The 17966-nt window shown below is 53.8% G+C and overlaps 1 protein-coding gene across 1 annotated transcript in view; it reads left to right on the top strand.

Moving 5' to 3' along the window:
- The window catches only part of WWP2 (WW domain containing E3 ubiquitin protein ligase 2), a 37723-nt gene extending 19757 nt beyond the window's left edge, over positions 1-17966 (top strand). The window contains 16 exon segments of the mRNA XM_079988548.1: positions 2016-2105; positions 3310-3484; positions 5634-5688; positions 8101-8182; positions 8664-8792; positions 9142-9220; positions 9399-9470; positions 9587-9675; positions 10258-10417; positions 13079-13212; positions 14028-14168; positions 14620-14740; positions 15294-15398; positions 15750-15846; positions 16204-16276; positions 16382-17966. Of these exon segments, the coding sequence (XP_079844674.1) occupies positions 2016-2105; positions 3310-3484; positions 5634-5688; positions 8101-8182; positions 8664-8792; positions 9142-9220; positions 9399-9470; positions 9587-9675; positions 10258-10417; positions 13079-13212; positions 14028-14168; positions 14620-14740; positions 15294-15398; positions 15750-15846; positions 16204-16276; positions 16382-16481 (1702 nt within the window). The 3' untranslated portion in view covers positions 16482-17966.

The following is a 17966-nucleotide window of genomic DNA, read 5'->3' on the forward strand; positions in this document are numbered from 1 at the left end:
CTATTTCTGTTGAGCCTTCCAATGCCCAAACACCACCTCCTGACTCCTGCATTTCCGATGAAGGGAGCCATCTGTTTTCCTTCTGGCCTCTTGGTTCAGAGTCTCATGTGTGTGTTTGCATCACTTGCAGGTAATTGGGGGGCCAGCAGCTCAGAGCGCCTTTATGCCGGGCGTGTGAGCGCTACTGTTTTCAGGCCTCAGCCACTTCCTGTTTGCAGACAGCTGGAAAAGTCCAGGGCGTCTCAAAAGGCTCTTTCTTCCTGCTGGAGCTCTCCTCCCTTCCTGCTCACGTACTGCGGTGTGTCTGGGGTCCAGGAGGCAAGGGGGGCACCTGATGCCTTTATGCAGAGATGCTCCTGAAATGGAGGGCGCATCCCACAGCCTATGGCCGAGACACCCTTCCTTTAAGGATCCTGGTGCTGACGGTTGCCTGCTATATAGTGAGAAGCTTGTGTGGGTGTTGGGTGGGGACTGCGCTGTGTACAAGCCAAGTTTCCCCTGCTTCTGTGGCTGAGGGATCTCAGGGCCTCTGGTGTGGCAAGTCCACAGGCCCTTCCAAGCCCTGGTGTGAATGCGCGCGCATGCAGGCCGCTTCCAGCTCCTCCTGTTGGCAGCCCGGCAGTGTTTTGCTTGGCTGCGTCGGGCGCCTGCTTCAGGCCACTCCATTTGCATGGGCATAAACAGGCTTGCCGGGAGGTAGCCCATCAGAGGGGTGGGGGTGCTGTAGACTGCCTTTATGCTGCTCTCCCTCAACATCTGCACTCAACGTGGCAAGCACAAAAGCCTCTCACATACATACAGCTGGAGCGGGGAGTGCAGGAGGCTGTGGAAAGCCATGGGACTAAACTGTTCCATATGCGGGTGGGGGTGGGGTGTTCATGTTCCTGGGAGACCCACGACATGGCCCTCAGTGAGGAGGACCAGAAGGGGTGCTGCTGTGCAAAGCTGGGGTCCTTGTGGGGAAGGGGCATCCTGCTGTCCCACACAGGCTCTCTTGCTCACTCCCTCTTCCTCTGGGCTGACGGCAGAACAGACACCTCCTCTCCCCCCGCCCCTCCCCGACCTGCATCTGGTTCCTATCAGCGTTGCTCCTGCGTCGGGGACAGCGGCTCTCATTAACACGGCGGCGTGTACACCAGTTCGCGCCTCGTCTCGTGCATACAAAGAGGTGCATTATGCTCCCTTGCAGCAGGCGCGGGCTGTGGTTCTTTACGTAAGGCAGGGCGTCTCGCTTGGACGGCAAGGTGACCTCAGTACTGCTGTTTTGCTACCAGCAAGCCTCGTCTCCATTCAGAGCAGAGGTAGCCCGGGAGGATGGCGAGCTGATTGCCTGGGCAGCCACCTTCCTGAGCCACGTCTTGGCTTTATGGCATGGCAGTGCCCTGCCCTCTGGAGTGGAAGGCATTCCTTCTTGCAGATTGGTGGCCATTTATGATCCTCTGCAGAGCCTCCTGGAGTTTGGCTGGGGATATTTAAGAGGTGCATTCTGCATCTCCACAGTAACATCGTCTCATATATCCTGTTTTGTTTTTTTTTAAAAATAAAGTTTCTAGCCCTTATGAGTTGTTGTTTAAATGGCAGACTGTTCTTGGTGAAAGTGTTGTCCAATCAGGGATTGCTCCTTAATCTTGCTGTGATTGGCCAAAGCAAAACAAAGATGGGCTGTTATGTGTGCCTGCTGATGCCTTTTGGAAGCTGTAGGTCCTGCAGAAGTTGTTGGGGCCCCCAAACCTTGACACGCACCCTTGGATCTGGCTGGAGTATTGCTATACAGTTGGAGCCACTGGGTGCATAGGAGGGGGTCCTGTGCCTTTGCTCATAGGGCAGCTTGAGTAAGCCACTGTGCCTACTTTACAGGGCTGTTGGAGTCATAGACAAAGTGAGCGTCACAAAGTTCTTCATGCTCTGGAAAATGCTAGAAATAAGTAATAGCAACAAGGGTTGCCCTGGTTTACAAAATGGGCCCTCCGTCCCCTTCTCACTCTGTGTCTCCTCTCTTTCTTTCTGTCCTTCAGGTGGGAGCAACGAGAGCTGCCAAATGGGAGAGTGTATTACGTAGACCACAACACAAAGACCACCACCTGGGAGCGCCCTCTTCCACCAGGGTAGGTGCTCTGACATGAGCATGCTTTGCAGGATCTGGTCTGGAGATACTCCAAGGAGGGTGGCTGGGTGTGCTGTGGGAAGCAGATGCTCTTCACAAGATCCTAACATATGTGATAACTTATATATACGCATACACACACTTTATACCGTATATCTCCAAGGCCATAATTCTACGGCAGGCTCAGTGTTCAGCTGCCCAGGGCTCGCAAAGACAGCTGGTACAAGGACAACCTGCTTGATTGTTTTCATTACAAAAGTGCACATTTTGCTCTTTGGTCCAAAGGCTTTTAGAGCTACTTGCTCTTTAAAAAATGCAAATAACAGCATTAATTAATTAAAATAGCAGTAGTGGAATAGTCGTGAAAAGCACGCCTACAAAACACCAGCTTTGGAACACATTTCAATCAGCTTAAAGGTCCACTTGGCACTGGAAAGAGTGTCTAGCAGGCAAGGCTCCTTGGGGAGAGCATTCCACTGCTTGGACGGCCCTTTCCTTCCTCACCTACCAACTTTGCTTCAGAAGATGGGGGAGCTTGGAAAAGCATCTGCACTGGGCACAGGACCCTAAGCTGTTTAGGGCTTTGAAGGTAAGAACTAACACCTTGAGCTGTGCCCAGTGCAGATGCTTTTAAGACTGGCCAGGTGTCTTCCATATACCTGGTCGCTGTTGCCTTGTTCTTTACTAGTCAAAGTTTCTGAGTCTTCTTCAAGGGCACATAGCCAAACAGTGCGGTACCTGAGCCCAGCTCACTCTCTTTCCAAGAGGGGCATCAAGCTGGCGCTGTAGCTATCACTGGTGAAAGGTGCTTCAAGCTGTGAAAATTGCTCGGGGTTCTAAGGACGGGGCTGGATTTAATAGGACATGCCCCCCCCATATCCTTCAAACCTAATCCTGTAAGGGGAGTGCAGCTCTGGCCAAAGAAGGCCAAACTCCACCTCCCAAATCTGTTACCCTAAAGGGGTGTGTGGGTTGAAGAGGGTTAATTGCTTGGATACTGACAGAATTATGGAAGAACATCTGGGGTGCCTGAAGAAGGGAAAATTCTTCATCCAACCCCAAAAGCCACCTCTGGCCCAGAAACGCTCCTTGGCAAAAGAAGTTCCCATGATGGTAGAAGAGGATTCATCTGCCACGTATGTGTTTGTGTGTGCAAGACAGAAAGAGACAAACAGAAAGATTAGGCTCTTCTTTCGCCCCTGCAGCTGGGAGAAACGAGTGGATCCCCGTGGCAGGTACTACTATGTGGACCACAACACTCGCACGACCACGTGGCAGCGCCCCACCGCCGAGTACGTGCGCAACTATGAGCAGTGGCAGAGCCAGCGCAACCAGCTTCAAGGAGCCATGCAGCAATTCAGCCAAAGATTTCTCTACCAGGTGAGGGTATTCCCAGCCCCAGCCAGCCAAACTGCACAGAGCGGCTCTGCCGCCTTCCCACAGCCACCAGTCCCTTTGCTAGGCTGCGAGAGCAATGCTCTAGGCTGCAGAGAAATAGCCCAGGAGAACTGGGTACCAGGAGGAGCTGCATCAAAAATGCCTACTGATACCTGCTGGTATCTACAGCAGAAGAGACCCAGAGGAAGAGCTGCAAGGGGACTTGGTTAGCTTGCAGACAGGACCCTTCCTTTTGTGGCTTTGGTAGCCATTGCCTGCTGGCTGCCTCTGTCCTGCCCCTGCCGCAGTCTAGTGTTGCTCTGGAGCCTTCCCTTGAGGGCTCTGAGAGCCTGATTCCATTACTAATATTGTTTGTTTCATTGTCACTACCCATAGGCAGCCCTGTAACAGAGATCCCAGGGCAGCTTACAGCAAGTAATAAAAGACAATGAAACAGTATATATTGAAAAAGGAGCAGCCAAGAGTAAAACAACATGAAACTGAAAGAGAAGGCCCTGAGGTTCCCCTCCTGGCTGCTACTCACAGGACCCCCCTGCCCCTTAGTGAGGCCAGAAGCAGGCACAGCTCCTGAGCTCGTGGGGCCCTGCACAATCCCTCTGCCCAATGGCCCTGTAAGAACACCACTATTCTGTGTCTAATGTGCCCTTAAGGAGGCCTTGTGAATGTGGTGCCTGTGGCTTGGAGGGTGGAAAGTGGCCGGTTTTCATTTAGGCATGAGCGACTAGAAATGTCTGGTTGAAATTCAGGGAATTGGGGTAAGGAGAGACTGTGTTTCCCTAGTCCTGTGAACAGATCTGGTGTGAAGCTCCCTTTTTTGATTGCCAGTACTGCTGGCTGTCCTGAAGGAAGATGTCAGTCAGGCTCCCCTCCTGCCACTCTTGCATTAGATGGTGATGGGCAGGACTCTCCAAGAATATATCATGCGGACCCCAGTCTGGATGCACTGCAGGGTCAGGACTTGTTGTGAGAGCCTGCTGGCCTTCCTTGGCTTGGGAACCTGATCCCCACTCCACAACGCAGGAGGCACAAGACCCTGGCAGCACCGTGGTGGTCAAAATAGAGGCCTGCATCTTGTTGTTATTCCCTTCTGTTGGGCCGATGGCTTATTCTCTGCCTCTACAGCCACCCCACAGCCGACCACACATTACAGTGTGGAGAAAACTGCTCTTTGCCACACCAGAGCAGCTCCCTCCACGTGGAAAGGTGTTCAGAGGGCACCATTGTTGGCCTTGTAGTGACTTTGCTGGCCAGTAATGGAGTTGCTGTTCCCAGGAAGGTGACCCCAGCTTTTTGAGGGATGTGACAGGAATGGGACTCTGAGCGAAAAGTCTTTTGACGTGAGCCTCCAGGTCCCAGGAGTTCTGTCTGGCCTGGCTTTCTCCAGAGACGCGTGAGGGAGGGGGCCTAATCTAAACAGCGCGCTGCTGAGGAACTGTCTCCCCCTCCCCAGCTTGCCCAGCAGGCTTGAAATGGGTCCCCCAGCCCAGCCTGCCTGGAGTTGGATAAAGGTGCTTTGTATGGGGCCTGGACCTGTGGGGGGCTGTGGGGGAAACGCCTGTCTGTGCGGCATGAATGTTCCCTCAGTCCGTGAGCATCTCGCGCCCGGCCGTTGGGTTTCACGGTCCTCTGTGAGGGAGGCAGGGCAGGCAGGGAGGGAGGAGAGGGAGGAGGAGGAGGAGGAGGAGGCAAGCAGCCCGCAGGCCCAGCCAGGAAGCTCTGGGCGTGGACAGGGCTTGTGGGAATGATTTCATTGGAAAGGCCTGCAATATTCCCCCCCACCCCCTGGTTGTGTGTGGTTCTTGGAGGAGGTTGGAGGTGGGACTGTGGTGGGGCTCTCAGTCGCCTCAGCCAGCACAGGGGCAGCAGCAGCTGCTTTCTTGCCTCCCTCCCTTGCCTGCCTGCCACCTGGGCTTTTGCAGCTCCTTCGCTCCTGTCCTCTGCCCCAAGCCACACACATTCAGGCATTTGCTGTTCCCACAGTTGGTTGGGACGTGTGTGCTGTTGTTTTTTTAGCCAGCCTTGGCGGGCGGTGGGAAGAGAAGGCAGGGTGGAGGGCAAAACGGCTGGACCCCATCCTGCCTTCCAGCACTCTCTCTGCTAACCCCCGTGGTGTTTGTTTTGCCCCCTCCAGTCGTCGGGTGCCCCGTCTGACAATGACCCGCTGGGCCCCCTTCCTCCTGGCTGGGGTAAGTACTGCCTGGCTTCTTGGGCTTGGGGCTGCCCTTCCTGCTGCTTGTACTGCATCTGCCTTTGGTGTAGGTGGGGTGGGTGAACTTCTCTTCCTTAATGCTGAGGGCAGGCAGGCACAAATAGTTTGTGTTACTCGGCCAGCGAGACCTGCCTGGGCTCTGAGTTCAAATCCTGATATCATGGCAAAACTATCTCCCAAGTCCAGCAATGCTTCTGCTGCCGGTGGTGCATTTCCAACCCTGGCTTCATTTGTTTCTCTTTCTCTTATTTGGAGGGGGGGTGGGAGCTTCTGCTGGGCTCCCCTTGGAGCCTGCCTTGTCCCTGCTGTACCTGGGGGAGAAGGGGAGGTGATGCTAGGCAGCACAGGGGATGGAGAGAGCTTGTCCATGGTGGAGACGCTTTGAGAAGCAGGTAGAAGTGATTCTTGGGATGTAGAGCCACTGTGGAGCTTGGGATGTGCCAAAGGAGTCAGGGCTCACTGATCTGCTCCTAACACCTGGGGAAGGAGGGAAGTGTGTGTGCATGGGGAGAGGATGCTGCCTCCTGTTGGACCCTGGGACAATTAGAACGAAACCAAGGGATGTCAACAGTCATTCTTTCCCTCCCCCTGCCCCCTACCTTTGCGAGGAAATTCAGAAGAAGCCCAGAGGGGCTGCAGGGGCCAGATGGGATCTGTGTTGCTGACACTGGACTGTGTGTGTGTTGTGCTCTTGTAAAAGGCCTAGCAGAAATGTTGTGGGAGGCCACTGGACTGTCCAGCGGGTTGGGGGAGTGGGGTCTGGAAGTCCAAACATCCGGAATTGAGAGCTCCTTTTTGAAACTTAGTGTGTGTTTGGTCAGTTCTCCACCCCACCCAATTTGGGACTCAGGACCTTGGCAAGAGCAGCCCCAGGAGAGGCAGGGACTGCTTGCAAGGATTCAGGAGCTGAGAAACAGGACTGGATGGACTTGAGGAGAGATGCTCTTGGATGCCTGGAAAGGGACAGCTCTCACCAGGGGGACCCTTTGCAGTCTCGAGAGAAATCATTGCGGCTTGGGCCAGCGATGCCACTGTGGGCTGCTGGGATCTTTGCCTGAGCATCAACAGCAACTTCCCTTTGCTGGAGACGGAGGAGAGGTTGTCAGCTGCTGCTGCTGCTGCTACTACTACAGAGGGCTGAGCATCCAGCCTCACTGAAACTGGGTCCCAGTGTCTGAGAGAGAGACAGATGTCAAGGTTTGGCTCTTGGCAGTCTTGCAGACCTAGTGCCCTTGTGGTGGTCAGGGGAGGTTGAAGAGGATGGACAGACACAGCTGTCAGAGTTCCCTGTAGCCAGACACCTGCTGGCCATCTGCCAGATCATCATGAGGACCTGAAAGGTTTTATGTGACCCTTTGCCCCTCATCCTGGGCAGGGAAAGACAGAGAGGACGGCCCTGGGGTTAAGCAGGGAAGGGGCAGTGGTGATGCACCTTCTTGCTGTTTGGATCCTCAAGAGCACAGGCTACCACGGCTGTGGGTTCTTCTTGCTCTCTCAGGGTGGTGATGGGGGTGGGGGGTGGGAGCAGACTCTCTCCCTAGGAGTCAACAAATCTGCTTTGCCCTTGGCTGATCCTGCACACACAGGCCAGGCTCCCTACCCAAGTAGCTGAGTGGAGTCTCCAGGACAGCCCTGCTGGGGCTGCCAGGTCAGAGGAAGGACCAGCTGTTTGGGGGCAGTTCAGGGCTCAGTGCACACACACCCCACACACCTTTTGCAGGCCTGGCATTAGGTTGCTTGCTGTCGTAGAACCATCAAGGGCTTCAGAGCTGAAACGGGGGGAATGAGAAAGTGTTGTAGTGGTGTAGAGGTGAGCTTGAGTGAGCAGGGAAGGGTGAGAGAGAGGCTGTCCTGCTTGTGAGTTTGCAGAGGAAGGAGGTTATCACAGACCCTCATTCATAGGCGCCAGCTCCCTCTCTGGGAAATGGGCACCTAAAGCTAGGCCTCTGAGGCTGGGAGATGAGCTGTGCCTGAGCCAAGGGGGTGCTGACTGGCATGCAAGTTGTGTTCCCCTAGAGGAGGAGGAGAAGTGGTCCCCAACCTGAGACCTTCCAGATGTTTGAGACTCCAGCTCCCATCAGCCCTAGCCAGCGGAGTAGAGGGTACCTCCAGCTGGAGGGGTGCCAGGTGGGGGAAAGATGGATTCCTTGTGGGAAGAGGCTGGCGTGTCTTGGGCCTCTTCCATGCAAGACTTGGAGGCACTATTCTCTGCTGTGACAGGGAGCATGTTGGAAGACCCTGGCATGTCAGGCTCATCCCATCTGAGCCTGGCTGCTGTGTGTCTGCTGGTTCTGGATTCCCCATTAGATTTCCCTGCTGGGCCCCAATCCATCCTGGCCAGAGAGAGGGAAACTAACATTACCTCTCCATTCTTTCCTTCTCCTTCCAGAAAAAAGACAGGACAACAGGCGAATCTACTACGTGAACCACAACACCCGCACCACACAATGGGAGGACCCCCGCACCCAGGGGTAGGCTTGGCTTCCTTTTGCTGGTTTGCACTCCGGGACTCCTGTCTAGTAGCCTTGGGGCAACTGTGAGGTCTCTTCAGCCTGCAGAGGGGCATAGGAAGCCTGCAAGGGGTCTCAAGCTGTCCACCAGGCCCCACAGATGGACCTGAGTTGCATCATTCCCAGCGGCTGAAGGAATGTTCCTCCTGGGACCAGGCAGAGGAGGCTCCTTCTCAGGCCCTTGGGCATGTGCCCTGAGTTCCAAGCCTGGTGAGCAGGCAGAATGACTGTGCCCAGCAAGACTGTCTCTGCCTGCTCCTGGTTCCTGCCCAAGACTGAACTGGGGCTAGCATACTGGGCATGGGTGAAGCATTTTGTGAGCTGGGTTGAGGCCGCCAGGAGCAGAAGCTGCCGCTGCCTCCTGCTGCAGTTGGTGGGTCTGGGCAGGGGAAAGAGATCAGGCCAAGGTGTGTGTTGCCATTGAACTTCTTACTCTGCTCAGAATGATCCAGGAGCCAGCGCTGCCACCTGGCTGGGAGATGAAGTATACAAACGAGCGGGTGCGTTACTTTGTGGACCACAACACCCGCACTACCACCTTCAAAGACCCCCGTCCCGGGTTTGAGTCAGGGTAAGTCCCTCTGGCGTGGCGCTCTGCCCTCTCGGCACTGCCTAGCATAGCCTCCAGGTGCCTGTGGGTTTCTTCCCAGATGGAGGATTCCTTGCGAGGAGGGATTTTTGGCCATCTGAGCCTTGTTTGCCAGCCAGGCTTTGAGGGGTGGTGCAGTGCATTGTGGGAGCTTTTAGGACCTTCCAGATACAGTGCTGAAGATTGTAGGATATCCACTCTGTATTCTTGGAAGGAATCTGGAATGTTCACACAAACTTAAACTGTGGGAGAGAAGGAAACCAGTCAGTCTCAAGAGCCAATAAATGTGAATGTGGCCAGGGCCCCACTAAGGCCATGTTTACTGTTGCAGGAGTAAGCAAGGTGGGTCACCCGGAGCATACGACCGAAGCTTTCGATGGAAGTTCCACCAGTTCCGCTTCCTTTGCCACGTGAGTTGCTCATTCACCATGTTCCCAGCAGGGCAGGAGGAGAAACTGTGAGATTCCCAGAAAATCTGTGGCTCCCAGTGGCGGGCAGTGGGTGGGGACGAGCATGCCCGAACCTAGGCAGGATGCAGGGACCAAATGTGGGTTGTTGGGCCTCTCATAACCTCTATCTCCTTCACAGTCCAACGCGCTGCCCAGCCATGTCAAGATCAGTGTCTCTCGGCAAACACTCTTCGAAGATTCCTTCCAGCAGGTGATGTGAAGCCTGGGTCAGAGGGAGGGGAGGGGAGGGGAGGCTGGTCATCCCTTGGGCAGAGCACCCTTGTCCTCTCCCCACTGCACCTGCCAACCTCACTTCTCTCTGCTCAGATCATGAACATGAAGCCTTACGATCTGCGGCGTCGACTGTACATCATCATGCGTGGGGAGGAGGGTTTGGACTACGGTGGAATTGCCCGGTGAGTCGGCACAGCACAGTGGGGTGGGGTGGGAGCTTCAAATTTCCACCCTCCCTGGTCCTTCGGGATTTATCCCCCCCTGGGAAAACTGCTGAAGCAGCAGGACATCGGGGTGGGATCAACAGGGCCTGGCCTTCTGCAGAGAGCATGAGAGGGTCCCTTGGTTGGCTGGCTGTGCAGCCTGAGACTTGAGAGGCCTCCTGGTGGCCTCCTCTGCAGAGCTTCGAGTCCAGCGTGTTCCAGACGGGCTGCCACTTCAGCTCCAGACGGCAGCCACTCCCGCCCTGCAGGAGCTTCTGACGCATCTCCCTGTGTCCTGCCAGTGGTTTTACCCTATGGTAGGTTACGTCATGCTGTTCTACCACAGGGTAGAACCACGGACAGGATGCGGGGGCTCTCTGCACCAAAGGAGGGAGATAGCCAAGAGAGAGCAGTGATTGTGGCTGCCAAAGGAGCGTGTGTGCGCAGGCCCCCGCCCACCCTTGCCCAGGACGGGTGACAATGGTTGGGCCTGAGTGGCTAGGCTAGGCTGGGCTGGCTCTCATCAGCCATCCTTCTCTCCCCCCCCCTCCACCCCAACAGCGAATGGTTCTTCCTTCTGTCCCACGAGGTGCTCAACCCCATGTACTGCTTGTTTGAATACGCTGGCAAGAACAACTATTGCCTGCAGATCAACCCTGCCTCGTCCATCAACCCCGACCACCTCACCTACTTCCGCTTCATTGGCAGGTTCATCGCCATGGTGAGCATCTCCTGTACTAGCATCTGGGGGGTGCGGGTGGGGCCAAGGCCGCCTCTGCCTCTGAGGGCTTTTGTGCAGGGGCGGCGTGGGGCTGGCTGGGGCTTCTGCTGCCTCTCACTACCTCGGGAGTTCTGCCCTTCACCTTGACTGCAAAATCATTGGCTTTCCGTAGCATTTGCACAAGCTTCGCCACTTGCATTTCGTGGGTGCTTGCTCACAGTGTAGGCAACTTTTTCTCTAAACTCAGGTTTCCAACCAAGAAGTGCAGGTCATTGCACAGCAAGGGCCATAGCTCAGCGGCACTGTGTCTGCTTTGTATGCAGGAGGCCCCAGGTTCAATCCTTGGCATCTCCAGGTGGGCTGGGAAAGACTCCTGCCTGAAAACCTGGAGAGCCGCTGTCAGTCAGTGGAGACAGTACTTTGCTTAGGTGGGCCAATGGTTTGTCTTGGAATAAAGCAGCTTCCTGTGTTCCTATGAAGCTGCTTTAGGTCAAATCAGGCCACGGTTTGATCTAGTATTGCCCAGCCCAGCCTGGTGCCCTCCAGATGTTTCAAATGGCAGATCCCACCACCCCTAACCATTGGCTGTGGCTGATGAAGGGCACCAGGTCGGGGAAAGCTGCTGTTTTTCTTCAGGAGGCTAACACAGCTACTACATCTCTGGGATTTGATACTGAGCTATAGTACTTGTGGCTTTCAGGAGAGGCTACTGTGAAATCCTCAGGAGCGATGCATCAAGTGTTTGCTCTTAACAATCTCTGAGGTGAAAGGGGGGCACCCCCCTCCTCTCCCAGTAGCACCCATTGCCATTAGTGGCTGCTTTGCAATGTTCATCCTGTCCAGTTCCACCCACCTCACCTGGCCAACCAGTGCTCTGGCAGCATTTTGCTTCTGGCTATGCTGCTATTTCTCCACTGTATTCTGGCCATTCGTGGATCACGTGGGGAAGGACATGATGGTGTCACGGCACTAAGTGGCCAAAAGCAGCTATGAACTCTGCTTAATTTGGGGTGGGGGGGGGTGTCTGTTGCCAAGGCAACCCTGTTGCCCGTTGGCTTGGTTCCTTTGGCAACAAGGACACATTTCCCCCCCTCCAACAGTTTTGCTGGGAAAAGGTGTACACAGGAAAGAGAAATCATTTTTTCCCCTGGAATAAAAAAAGAAAGGGAGTTTTGCAGAGTGGGAATCAAAATATTTGCGTTCTTCAAAACTAAATTTAATTCTGTGGCCAAGGACGGCTTTGTATCCATTGAGTTCCGAAATGGCACGTAAAGTCTCCTGTTCTGACTTCGTTGAGCAGAAAGGAAGCAGCCAGGAAAAATGGATCAGATCAGGTGGCCTCTTTGTGACAAGAGTGTGTCATGGAACACTTTCTTCCCTTGTTTTTTCCAGAGTTCTGTATTTTTGTTTCTTAGCAGAGAAAGGAGTGTAACTTTTCCCCCCTCCCTTGATCCTCCTAGCAGAGGGGGAGGAGAACTTGGGCCTTTGGCCTGGCCTGAGAATTCTACAGGAGGAAAACGCAGCTGCCCACACCCAAAGAAAGGGTCTGCTTGGGAATTAACCCACCCCCCAAGTGCTCTAGAGGGCAGGCACTGCCCCTAGACCGAGTCTCGGGGCCTGATCCCTGGGTGGGCTTGCCCTCCTTTGGCCCTTGAAAGAGCAGGAAGAACTTTTCCCAATGGTTTCCCCTCCTGGCTCCCCCTTCCCCTCCAAACCCTAGACTATTACTCACCACCAGGCTGGTCTTTTCCAGACGCGCAAAAGCGTCTGCGTTATTCTTGGCTCCCAGAAGACCGTTCTGTGGCCGCGGAGTTTTGATTAAACAAACGTTGCTCCAGAGCTGTTTGGGGAGCAGGCTGGCTGCCTCAGCTCCCCAGAGGGGGACATTTGGGTACCCGCTGGAAAGCAAAGTGTGGGTGGGGGGAGCTAACAGTCCCTGCGGCTTTCAGCCTTCAAAGCTCTTTGTTGCTTCAGGCGCAGGTACTGCCAAGTGCCACCAGAAACATAAGGACCCTTCCTTGGGTCATCTAGCTGAGTATTGTCATACACGGGCCGGTAGCGGCTTTCCTGGATTTCAGGCAAAGGTCCTTCCCAGCCCTGCCCGGAGATGCCATTAGGGATTGAATCAGGAACATTCTGCATGCCAAGCAAGGGCTCTGCCACTTGTGGGTCCTTATTGTTGGCAAAGGAAGAGAGAGCTTTCTTCTCGGTGACCTCCCTAGAGAACCATGCCTAGCACCCATTTTGTTGCCTTTTAGGCATCAGGGTGAGGCACCCAATTCTCTGGGCATTGAAATGAGTTGTGTTTTAAAGACTAGAAATGGAGTCCATACACACACAACCACTATGCTACTTTCTGTGATTTTTGTCGTGTTGTCGGCTGGGATTTCTGTGGGGCTTGGATTCCAAATGAACACGGGGCTAAATGTTTCTGGTATATTGGCACCTTAAATTTTTAAAAATGAATAACCTTGGAGCCTAGTGTGCAGTGGAGGTGTGTGTCTGGGGGAATGCAAGAAGAGAGTTGATGGGATCAGCTGCCCCTTTGATGTGTGTGTGTGGGGGGGATGTGTTGTATTTTTGCTTTTCCTCTGCAGTTTGGTGCTAAGCTTGCTCTAACGTACTTTTTTTGGGGTGGGTGTGTGTCTTCTTGTGCTGCAGGCTTTGTACCATGGCAAGTTCATTGACACGGGCTTCACACTGCCCTTCTACAAGCGCATGCTGAACAAGCGGCCGACCCTCAAGGACCTGGAGTCCATCGACCCCGAGTTCTACAACTCCATCGTCTGGATCAAGTCAGTGCTAGCAAGGGTGCTGCTTGCCCCCCCCCCCATTTCCTCCTGAGCCTGTGTCCCATGGAGCTGCTGCCCCAAATCCACTGATGGCTTGCACAGCCACTTTTAACCTGTGGTGATCTCATAGCACCCAGCATTACAGCCCCCGCCCCTCCTATTGCTGTTGCTTGGCACCTTGCCCAAGTGTGCAGCATTTAGTTGCTCTCATCTTCTGTGTTTCATGTGCCCCAAAGCCTGAAGGCTGAGGGTTGCAGTCTAAAAGCAGGAGGGGCAGTCTGCCAGCCCAGGGGCCAAATGTAGCCCTCCAGACCTCTCTGGGAGGTTCCCCACAAGGGGAAGTGACCCTCCAGCTGAAATAGGTCCCACCCCGGTGTAAAGAGGGAGGGTGACAAACAAGACAGAGCAAAGGGGCAAAGCAAAATAGTCCCCTAGAGAAGAGACCTTGATCTGAATGGTGCTGTTATAATGAGCAGAAGAGGGAGGTTGAAACTGGTGGGGGCTGCTTGTGGCATAGCGCCAAGGAATTGTGGTTTGCAAACCAAATTAGGGCTGGCGATGCTGAGAGCCAGTCTTGTGATATCTTCTGGGGGGCGGAATTAAGCTACTGAGACTGCAGGGGCAGTTTTGTCCTTCCCAACTAGGGACGCCATGCATGCCTGGGACTCGGGATATCCTGCCATCTACAGCAGCCACTTGGCCTGTGATCTTTAGCCCCCAGAGCATGATTCTTGTAGGTTTCGGTGGCAGCTACTGAGAGCCCCAACTGTCCTCCTAGTGAAGATTCAGCTGCTGCTTCTCTCTCCCACCCTTTGCAGAGAGAACAACCTAGAGGAGTGCGGCTTGGAACTCTACTTCATTCAGGACATGGAGATTCTGGGCAAGGTGACCACCCATGAACTGAAGGAGGGTGGAGAGAGCATCCGGGTCACTGAGGAGAACAAGGACGAGTACATCATGTGAGTTCCTGGTCCTCACTTTCCTGAGGCTTAGAGGTGCTTCGAGAAGCAGTTTGGCCAGAGGCTCTTTCATTTTGCATGCCATTTGGCTCCACGAATTGCCTCTTTGCTGGGCTGCTGACCAGGCAGTGTGGTAGGCCACGAAATTAAGCTCTGCACTCTGCTGTTATGTTCACCTTGGGCATTTGGTGCTCAGTTCCCCATCTGTAAAATGGGAACGTTGTGGACCAACTTCACTGGCTGATTCTGAGAATGAATGCGATACAGATGATAAGGCATTTGGGATACTCAATTGTGGTGTGTGTGTGTTCATTAATCCATGAAATGCAGGAAATAGGGTCCTCCCAAAATCATGTAGCTGAGGTTTGGATCAAGCCAGGGCCAGGTCAATCAGTTGCAGGTCTTTAGGTGCCCAAGGAGTGCTGAGTGGCTGGTCTGTCTATCCTTGCAGGTTGCTGACAGATTGGCGGTTCACTCGGGGTGTGGAGGAGCAGACCAAGGCCTTTCTGGACGGCTTCAATGAGGTGGCACCTCTGGAATGGCTGCGGTACTTTGATGAGAAGGAGCTAGAGGTGAGCTGTTATGTTGGAAGCGTGGGGGCCTCCTCTCCTACCTAGAGGGGCCTGTCCTCCTGCCCTGGGCTCTGCCTTCGTACATTGTCAGGCTGTGCAGAGGTCACGGCAGTTGAGTGATCTACTGTCTGGCTTCCAATGAGCCAACTACATGGTCATCTACCATCTTATGTTCCTGCAGCCCCTCAATAAGGCTGCCACTACTTGTGAATACGAGACCTCTGACTGTTAAATGACTGTCAGTGGAACAATTATTGAGAGAAAGGAACATTTCAGAGGGACTTTGGTATTTACTCAATTTGAATTTTTTAAAAAAGTTCTAATTGAATCTCCCCTCGCCCTCTGACTAACCAGGAAGTAAATCTTGTAAAAAAACACATATTTTAGTCCAATGTGTCAAGTAGGCAGGTCAAGTTTAGCTTCCAGTTTGCAAGATGCCCAAGTTCCGCAGCCGCACTCTCAAAACGATAGAAGCCTTGCCTTGGTGGGTCTTGCCTCTGGACTCTCCCAGTGACCCGAGCTGGGCCTCCTCTCACCTTCTCCTCCCTTCTAGCTGATGCTGTGTGGCATGCAAGAGATTGACATGAGTGACTGGCAGAAGAACACCATCTATCGGCACTACACCAAGAACAGCAAGCAGATCCAGTGGTTCTGGCAGGTGAGCCTCCCCAAGGAAGAGCTCCTGGCCAAGGGGTCCCCCATATGGACAGGGGGAAAGGAAGCTTTGCCCTGGACAGACCCTTGGATGTGGCAGAGTACTGACACGTGCCTCTGATCATACGCAGAGTGCATTTGCCTCATCAGTAAGTCACCGTGACGCAGGACCTGTTTGCAGGACCTTTTAGTTCTGAGGATCTGACTTCCAACCAGATGTCTCTCCCCACACTTAGCTGTCATTGTTATTAACACAGTCAGTGTTGCTTTGGGCAAATCCATGTCACGGAGAGCCTGAAATATTTTTGGGAAGGTGGGAGCCTGGTCTGACATCCCCTACCCATGTTGGCTGCAGGTGGTCAAGGAGATGGACAACGAGAAGAGAATCCGGCTTCTGCAGTTTGTGACGGGGACTTGTCGGTTGCCAGTCGGAGGATTTGCTGAGCTTATTGGTATTTGTGCATTTGGCTGCCTAGGGAGGGGGAAGCAGGGGATGTTGCCGTCCCAGTTGCTGAGTGGCTGTGGGAGAACTTCATGGTGGGGGGGGGGGGAGGGTTGTGTGGTTCTGTCTGTCAGGCTTGGAGCAGGGCTATGGGGGCACGTGGAAGTTGTTTTGAGCCTGTTTGGTTGCCTTTGCTTGTGGTGAAGGAACTCAGCTCAATCTACTTCTCAGCTCTAGTCTTAGAGGTGGAGTGGGGTTGCCAAGATGGTTTGCAAGCCAGTTTGCATTTGAAGTGCAACTGTGTGTTCTTGTCACACCCCATGGGTACTTTTTGTGGGTTTCTGATGTTGTGCTTCTTTTCTGACAGGCAGCAATGGGCCCCAGAAGTTCTGCATTGATAAGGTTGGCAAGGAGACCTGGCTTCCCCGTAGCCACACATGGTGAGTTCGTCTGCTTTGGCCCTTCCTGCCCATGCTTTGGGTGGGTGGCAGGCCACTTCCTTTCCTTTCCCCCTGCTGATTGGCTGCGCTGTCTTCCTTTTGCAGCTTCAACCGCCTGGACCTGCCTCCCTACAAGAGCTATGAGCAGCTGAAGGAGAAGCTCCTTTACGCCATTGAGGAGACAGAGGGCTTTGGGCAAGAGTGACTCCAAAGAGATCCTCCTGGGAAGCCATCCTGAATACCTGGAAATGGAGCCAAATCTCCAGGAAGGAAGGAAGGTGGAAGGAGGTGGCTTTGTGGAAGAGGGATTGCCCAGGCCTAGATCTTGTGGTTGGAGAACTAGAGGCTGCAGAAGGTGCTCCCCTTCTCTGCCCCCTTCCCCCCCCCCAAAAAAAAATATTCAGTTGCTTTCCAGCAGAGCAGTGGCTGCAAGTGGTATCCACCTCCTTCCCTGTGGATTCCTTGTACCAGTTTCTGAGCTATGCAGCCATTCTGCCCCACCTATGGGCCTCATGGGCTTTTGTCGTAGCTGCCTTTTAAAGCAATCCAGACCCACCCCCCACTGGTACCAACCCACCAGGACATCCTGAACATTATGTCAAGGCATTCTGCACAGGAAAAAAGAGCACTTTTGAGAATTCCCCCCTTGCCAAGGACACTGGAGTGTGTTGCGAGCCCCTGCTCCAGATAGCCGCTGGGGATCGGTAGAGATGGGTGGGATCTAGAGGCAGGATTCCCTACAACTTTCCTAAACCCACCTCCTCTTTCCTGAGGCCTTTCCCCACTCCCTGTGCTGGTAGGTGAGGCTTCTGTGCCCTGCAACCATGCTGGTTTTCTGCTGAGAGCAGTGGGCAGGATTTGGCCCACATCCCAGGCTCCTCTCCTCCCCAAACCCATGAAGCAGAAGACAGGGCAGGGCCCCAGGCAGTCCCCAGCTGTGTCATGGAGCAGGATCTGGGCTGTTCAAAGCAGCAAATGGGTACCCCACTCAACCCTAAAGGCTATAGACAAAGAGCCCTTAGGAAGAGAGAGGATGGCCTTTGGCCAGATTGCAGGGGAGGCCAAACCAGGCTTCAGCCAAGCATGGAGAACCTGAGTCTCCTGATCTGAGCTGTTCCGAGTCTTGTTGGAAGTGGGGCATCTTCTTTTTCTGGAAACATTGGTGCCCAGTGAGCTGCAAGATTGTAGGGGGAAGCCTTTACCTTGAATGTCTACAAAACAGGTTATCCCAAGTGCAGAACTCTGAACTTTTTTGCACTAAAAGGCAGGAAGAAGGGGCAGGGGGCGAACCCGAAGAATCCCCTGTCTTTATTTCTGGATGGTTGTTTTTTTAAAAAAAATCCTCTGATTGGAGTATGTGTGGCTGGCACACCCTGAGAACAGGGACCAGATGCAAGAGTGGGAGTGGCATACATCTGCGTGTGTGTCCTATGGCTACATGGCGGAGGGTGGGGATGCCTCAAGCCTCCACAGCAAGGTGTATGTCTGCATATGAGAGCTGGACTGTGTGTGTGTGCGTGTGTTCGTTTGTTTGTAAGTGTGTATATAAAATGTGTATAAAAATGTGTATATAAATGTCTGTGGATACAAAGAATTGCAATAGCTTTTGATGGGGATCCTGGTTAGTTTTGTACTGCATCTTCCTGCCTCAGTGACGCCAATTTCATGTGCAATAAACAATCCGCAGCTG

This window comes from Podarcis cretensis (genome assembly GCF_951804945.1).
Source record: "Podarcis cretensis genome assembly, chromosome: 8".
Taxonomy (NCBI): Eukaryota; Metazoa; Chordata; class Lepidosauria; order Squamata; family Lacertidae; genus Podarcis; species Podarcis cretensis.